At 38.4% G+C, this 7741-nt stretch overlaps 2 protein-coding genes across 2 annotated transcripts; one reads left to right on the top strand and one right to left on the bottom strand.

The window, feature by feature from the left end:
* Positions 1-709: 709 nt before the first annotated feature.
* LOC100250779 (ankyrin repeat-containing protein At2g01680) lies at positions 710-3263 on the top strand. The gene is made up of 2 exons (XM_002278497.5): positions 710-1478; positions 2178-3263. The coding sequence occupies exons 1-2, from the start codon at positions 816-818 to the stop codon at positions 3102-3104; spliced, it is 1590 nt and encodes a 529-aa protein (XP_002278533.2). The 5' UTR covers positions 710-815; the 3' UTR covers positions 3105-3263.
* A 988-nt stretch (positions 3264-4251) lies between these two features.
* Positions 4252-7011, bottom strand: LOC100255939 (phenylalanine ammonia-lyase-like). The gene has a single exon (XM_059740796.1). The coding sequence runs from the start codon at positions 6772-6774 to the stop codon at positions 4381-4383; it is 2394 nt and encodes a 797-aa protein (XP_059596779.1). The 5' UTR covers positions 6775-7011; the 3' UTR covers positions 4252-4380.
* Positions 7012-7741: the final 730 nt, after the last annotated feature.

Genomic DNA, 7741 nt, shown 5'->3' with positions numbered 1-7741 from the left:
AAAACTATCCTCCACAATTATTTAAAATATTCTCTTTCAAAATTATGAAATATTTAAACTAATCTTCAGATTGGTATTATTTGATAAAATTAACTCTCTTTTTGACTTATTTAAGAAAAAGTACCCTTAGAAGAATTCTTCATAGTCTTTAGATAAAATATTTTTCCCAATTAAGATTATTTTGATTCCATTAAAATAAATCCGGTTAGCAATACCTAACACATTAACTATCCTAACACACATTCAATATTCCATATATACAAACAATAATATCATGGACTATTTTTGTAGCGAAGAAATAAATAAATAATCTCTTTAATTAACAGCTTAAAATATTGGGAGACCTTTTTGAATGAAATTTAATTGTTTTAAAATCATAAAATCGTAAAGTAAAAAAGTAATAAATATAAAAGAAAATAAATAAAGAGGTAAAAAAATAAAAATAAAAAAATCTGGAAAGGAAGGGAGGAGAGGGATGGCCAAAAATGGGAAGAAGGTGGGTGGGTGGAAGGGTTCTGCCACGGTGTTGCTAGGAAAGGGGACTTTCCAACGGGGAAGAGGCGGCTTTCGAGAAGCGCAACAGGAGGGGTTGTTGAAAAAAAAAAAAAAACAGGCTAATCAAACCGTTTGCTCCGATTTCCGAATAAAATATTTTCAGCTTGCGTTTTATATAAATGTTGAATTCTTATTAATTTATTTGGTAGGCTAAGAAAATACGATGAACTCGTAACTAACTGATACGAAATAATTAAATATCCTCAAGCCGTCGTCTCTGTGGAAAAATATCCCCCTTGGTTGCCTCTATATATGATTTAATGCTAAAATCTGGCAATCAAGGAAGGGAGACTGGGAGAGGAAAAATGGAAAGGAAATATGAGAAAATAGCAAAAGATGACGAGAGCGTAGAGGGGAGAGAGAGAAGGCTGTATGAAGCATCAGTAACCGGAAGTGTGAATTCCTTGAAGCGGTTGATCGCAAAAGACCCACTCACTCTTGCTCGAGCTGCAGTCACATGCTTTAATGAGACTCCACTCCACGTAGCCGCCATGCTCGGTCACCTCGACTTCGCAAGCTATCTTCTTACTCACAAACCAGACATGACCAGGGCGCTGGATTTGCGGGGGCGTTCGCCTCTACACTTGGCTTCTGCCAATGGCTATGTTGAGATGGTTAACATACTGCTGTCCTCCAATCCTGACGCTTGTCTCATCCGTGATGAAGATGGAAGAATGCCCCTCCATCTGGCGGTAATGAAAGGCGAAGTTGAGGTCACAAGGATGCTGGTTGGGGCCCGACCACAAGTGACTCGGTACAAATTGGATCAAGGCGAGACCATTCTGCATTCCGCTGTGAAACAAAACCGTTTAGGAGCGCTGAAGCTGTTAGTTGAATTGGCAGGAGAGGTGGAGTTTGTGAATTCCAAAGATGATTATGGCAACACAGTTTTACATACCGCTACAGCCTTGAAACAGTATGAGGTAAAAATCTTACATTCTTAGATTCGCAGTGAAGATAAGACAAAGAAGATTGATTACAAATTTAAACTTTGGGGATTGTTTTTAAAAGCAGTTTTTCATATAAGAGTTCTTTCAAAACTTGTTAAGAAAACAGATATTTGCTAATAACATATTTTAATTATTTGGAATTATTTTAAAAAATAATTTTATAAATATTAAAACAAATATTTGAGCCATCCTGAGACATGAAGTGGATAGACTTAACTTTTTGGTTTGTTCTATTGGGCATCAAACTGGTTGACTGACCGATCTAATTGCCGAACTTTTTCAATGGTTTTTTTTTTATTTTTTTATTTTATCATCATACTTCAATTTTGTTTTTGTTTTTACTCTCTGTTTTCTCACATAGAATTCATATTTTATTTTTTTTCATTTTTATTATCTCTTTTTTCTTTTTTCTAGTACTTTCTTTTAAATTTTCTACCGTTCAAAATGAGATAAAATACGTTTCTTTAATCATAAGTTGGTTAGAAATCTAAATAAGAATAATGGCACATGCGTCATCAGATTTCAAATTTATGATAAAAGTTAAATTACTTTTTTCCATTTTTGTATTAAGACAAAATATCTAAAATAAAATTTAGCTTTAAAATACTAATTGTGCTAAAACAACTAAGCAGGAATTTGGTTCATAAATGCTTTTCAAATAAATCTATGCAGACAGCAAAATATCTGGTGGAGAGACCTGAAATGGAAGTAAATGCAGTGAATGGAAATGGCTTCACAGCCTTAGATATCATACAACATACGCCGAGGGACTTGAAAGGAATGGAAATTCGGGAATCTCTGGTTAAAGCTGGAGCTTTAAGTTCCAGAAACATACCTGCGTTACCAGGCAAAGGTCACCAATTGATGGGAGAAAGTGGTATAACCATGGTGATTGAGAACCCCCAATTATATCCACCACCACCACCACCAGCTGCAGTTCCCACAGAAGCAAAAACATCGACACCCTTGCGAGGCCGTGAGAAGAAAATACATGAAAATAAGAAAGAATGGACGATGAAGAAACGTGACGCCTTGATGGTAGCTGCAACGTTGATCGCAGGAATGGCTTTCCAAGCTGCAGTTAATCCTCCCGGTGGTGTTTGGGGTGAAGAAAAAGAGGCCGGTAATGGTAAGAAGATGTTAGCTGGAACCTCCATAATGGCCCACAACCATCCTGACGATTACCCACTGTTCATGGCATTCAACGCGGTGTCCTTCGTTGCTTCGCTAAGCATAGTGTTTCTGGTTGTGAGTGGGGTACCTTTCGTGAAGAGAAGGATCTTGATGTGGCTTCTAATGATTATCATGTGGATAGCATTGACATCCATGGCTCTCACCTACATGATTTCTATACTGGCCATTGCACCCAGATATGTCAACACTGAAGCCATGTCACCCACAAATAATGACACCGAAGCCATGTCACCCACAAATAATGACACCGAAGCCATACAAAATGTCACTTCCGTGGTTAAGGTTTCATTGGAGGTGTGGTTAGTTCTGCTTGCCTTTGTTGTGTTGGTTCACATTATCCGCTTCCTCTTATGGTGTGTGTGCAAAGTGGGAAAAGCTATCATATATTGCTTCAGGAACAGGTAAGCGGCAAGCAATTGTTGTGAACAAGGGGCCATTATTTTCCGGTTTGTGTGTTGTTTCGTGTCCGAGTGTCCTGTCCCCTATGGACTGTGTGATGTCTTTGCAAATAAAAACAATCATCAACCATTGTTTATGGTAATAACCCTCTTAATTATTGTTTGAAGGATATTTAGATTTTATAAGCTGAGAGAGGACCAAAAAAAAAAAAAATTATATTCCTCCCAACAAAGAGTTTGTATGAAAGATTACCATGAGTCCGGGTACTTCGCAAATATTGAATTCTTTTCTTACCTTGAGAAAGGACTTCCAATTTGTTGTGCTTTAAAATATTCATACATTCTTAACTATTTTTTCAACTAAATATAATGATGGAAATGATTGTGTACATATAAGATCCAACGGCTGGGATACCCTGCTATGCAGCAGTACTATAAATTTTCCCGAGAGAGGGAGAGATTCAAATTCATCTATATGTGAAAATATAAAGAATATAAATTGTTTTTTCAACCTATAAAAGAAGCAAATTATATGCACAGGCTATGAATGCCAGAGAGCTCTTTTTTAAGAGAGTGAGTGAAAGAGTTGTTTTCTGAAAGAATATAAATAAATTTTATATTTTATTTTAAATTCATTTTATTTATTTAAAGTTTTTACATAAAAATTAAATAACTTAAAATATATCCATTTTTAAAAAATTGTAATTATATTTAATTTTTTTATTTTTTATTTTTCATGGAAGCTGAACATGAGAAATTTTTGTAGAAATCAAACATCATAAAATTATTTTATATTTTTCTTCTTGATATTTTTCAAAAATTAAACGAAGATTATTTTTATTTTATTTTTTCTACTTTTCCACTTTATCTTTTCCTTTTGTATTTATTTCAAATTTTTTAAAACCAAGGTGTTTAAATGATACGTTTCAACCTCATCACATATGAATACTTGTTTCTCAATGTCCGCAGACCCGTATACAATTGGAAGAGTACTTTAAAAACTGAAAATTTTAAAGAAATGTCTTACCATCTCAACTTGGGAAAGACTATTCAGAAAGAGCATCATTCTTTCTAGATATTTTCTTTGGACTAGAGGTGGGACCAAGACAACCAAGGTCGTATGATCATTTAGATTTTTGAAGCAATCCTTATCGTTTGTTGTAATTGGATTTTATTTAATCTGGAATCAAAATTCTAGTACAAAACAACAATAAAAACATACAAACAAACATTATAATTGTTACGGTCATGTTCCTAATTAATGCCTTTTCCTTCCTTCTACATTAGAGCTGGTCCCAATTCACTCTCCCATTCGAAGCTGAAGAAGGAGACCTCAGCTTCTCAAACCAACCCCAATACTCCGGATTAAACTGCGCCGGAGAAGACAACCCACTAGGCCTCGGCGTGAAAGGCCCCGACGTGCCTCTCCAAAATGACAAGCACTTCATCAGCACATCTCCCAACTTCCCATCATTGATCGCCTCATAAACCTTCTCTATATCCTCTCCGGGACTCACCTTGTTTTCACCACTAAGGAGCTTGGTTCCCACTTCTTTCCTCACAAATCCGTATATGGGGTAAGTCCTGCATTTCTTGATTCTGTTCGGTATTGGGAAATCTCCATTATCAAACCTTTCTCTTGCTTTTGATATCTCCTCAATCAGTCTCTCCTTCAGCTCCTCTTGAAATATGGGGATGCGCTTGAAAATGGAATAGCCCGCAGAGTCGGTGGATTTGGGGTCTTTGAGAGCTCTTTCAACTAGTACATCTCGGAGTTGAGGCAAAAAAGTGTATGAAGGATTAGTGGGATCGTCGATATAGGAGAAGACTGGCAAGTTTTCGACGACCTGCTGGAGTTCTTTCTCGCAGAAACGAGATTCTAGCAGCGTCCCATCTTCATCTGTGTAAAGGGTTTTTCTTGCTACTTGGGTGATGAGATGTTTCACTACTTCCCTCATGTTTTCTTCTAGGTGTCTCAGGTCAACTGCCTGGCAAAGTGCCACCATGTAAGTTGCAGACATGAGCTTTAGGATCTCCACTGCTTCAGCACTCTTCCTTGCAGAGATTAATCCCAGAGAATTCACATCCTGATTGTGTTGTTCAGCGCTCTGCACGTGTGTTGTGACCGGGTTCGCCAGGTACTGAAGCTCGGAGCAGTAGGCAGCCATGGCTATCTCAGCACCTTTGAAGCCATAGTCCAAGCTCGGGTTGGGACCGCCACTCAAATTGGAAGGCAACCCACCATTATAATAGTCACAGACCAGTTCCGAGAATTGAGCAAACATGAGCTTCCCAATTGCTGCAATGGCAATCCGGAGATTGTCCATGGAAACACCAATAGGGGTCCCTTGGAAGTTCCCTCCATGAAGAGCAAGGTCCCGAGAGACATCGATCAAAGGGTTGTCGTTGACAGAATTGATTTCCCTCTCAATTGCATGTGTTGCCATGCGAATCACCTCAATCTGAGGCCCCAGCCACTGGGGAGAAGTTCTGAGCGCATACCGGTCTTGTTTAGGCTTCATCAACACATCCTTCTCTTGACGAAGCTTTGCTGCTTTCATGTAGTCACTTTCATCAAGAAGAAATTCCATTATAGCAGCTGATTCAATCTGGCCAGGATGGTGTTTCAGCTCATGAGTCAATGGATCCGTAAACTCAGGCTTGCCATTCATCACTTCACAGAACAAGGCAGACAGAACCTCCGCAAGGAGCCCCAAGATGTTGGCATCAAAACAAACCGTTGCGGCCACCGCTGACCCAACAGCAGTCCCATTCACAAGAGCCAGACCTTCCTTCGCCTGCAGCTGAAAAGGGGCTTCAATGCCAGCTCTCTTCAGAGCTTCCATGGCCGTGATTTCTTCCCCCTCAGGCGTCACAACCTTGGAATTATGCCTCCCAGTTAATACTCCAGCAATATAAGATAAGGGCACAAGGTCCCCAGAAGCAGTGATGGTCCCCCTCAAAGGCAGTTTAGGGATCAAATTGAGGTTTATCAGCTTGGCCATGGCCTCAAGTATCTCCCACCGAATACCCGAATACCCTTGCATCAGAGTATTCGCTCGGACAAGCATAGCAGCCTTGGAAAAACTCGCCGGAAGAGTCTCCTTCCCGATCACTCCAGCGTTGAGAAACCGAATCAGCTCGGTCTGAAGGTCAGCGGTCTTGTTGGTCCGCCGATGGGAAGTGGCACCGAAGCCAGTAGTCACCCCGTACGTGTCCGTGCCCCGAGAGATGTTCTCAGCCACCCAATCAGCACTCCTCGTCACGCGGCCTCGGGCCACCGCCTCATCGAGAGCGACCCTAACATGATCCCCACGTGCAAGAGCAGTGACCTGGGCCACTGTGAGAGCCGTGCCCTGAATATCCACAGTTTGCGCATGTGCAAACTGCGACACCATGGCGCACACCTCATCAAAATGACCACACTGTAGGGCCTCAGCAGCCTTCTTCCAGTGCGGTGGAGCCAGTACATGACGAGACTCCCCCAATATGGAGAAGGGGTTCTCTTCCTCTACAGGTAGAGGGAGAGTGGGAGGCCGAAAGCTCTGAAATGAAGGAGAAACACCATTGATAGACATAGACATTGAGTCCAAAAACAACTCTAGCGGAGAGAGGAGAGCTGGAGAGGTGTGTGTGGATTGCAGATGGGTTGATGGGTTGAATGGGATGAGTGGCATCTATTTATAGGCCAGGGTAAATGAGGGCTGCGAGACAACTTCCATGGTCTAGTCTTTGTGGAAAAGGAGAAAAGCAGGGGTTGTGGATAGAAAAGATTAGCTTCATTGAATGGAAGAAGGTCGGAAGCTACTTTTGCTATTTTAGCTTACAAAAAGGACATGTATTATTGAATGTAGGAGACTTGATGAAATCTATGTAGAATCCCATTAGATATTATTGGATATAAAAATGGTATTTTGGGTTAGTTATTTTTATAAAACTGTCAATTTTAAGATTTCCTATGTGTCAAATTTTATGTTTGTAAACAACTAGCAGACATTAAGACTAAAATGATGGGCTTCATGTTACAAACCTTAAAAAGAAACCCTAAGGATTTTAGGGCATTGGTGGGTATAATATGTGAAAAGAATTCATAAATATATATTCATTTATGCATTTATTTTTCCCTTAAAAAATCTCTACCATACCTGATTTACAGAGAAAAGTAACATATTTAAGAACAATTATTATAAAGAAATCCTAGTGATATCTGCATCCATTTTTCAAGCGTATTAAATTGTGAAAACAATAAGGAATTCTATTTATGGAATTCATATAGAATCTTTAAGTTAGTTTTGATTCTTGAAAAATACTAAAAAAATGAATGAAAATATTAAGAATTTTTTTTTTTTGTATTTAAATACTATAAATAAAAAATTCTAAAAAAAGAAAAAGAAACATTAAAAACTTTCTCTATTTTTCTTTAAAAAGATATGAAAAAAGTTTGATGAAAATATATTCATTGACAATTTAACTTTCTGAAAAAAAAAATAATATTTTAAAGTTTTTTTACTTTTTTTTTTCCTCAGTCTTTTCTTTACTTCAAACTATTAACAAAGCATAGCATTCATAAAAGTTTACTGAAAAATTGGGCAAATTGCTGTGATGAAGAATCACTTTGAAAAAATAAAAATAAAAAACCTAAAT

The sequence above is a fragment of the Vitis vinifera genome, chromosome 11 (genome assembly GCF_030704535.1).
Source record: "Vitis vinifera cultivar Pinot Noir 40024 chromosome 11, ASM3070453v1".
Classification (NCBI taxonomy): Eukaryota; Viridiplantae; Streptophyta; class Magnoliopsida; order Vitales; family Vitaceae; genus Vitis; species Vitis vinifera.
This window is presented reverse-complemented; position numbering and strand designations above follow the sequence as displayed.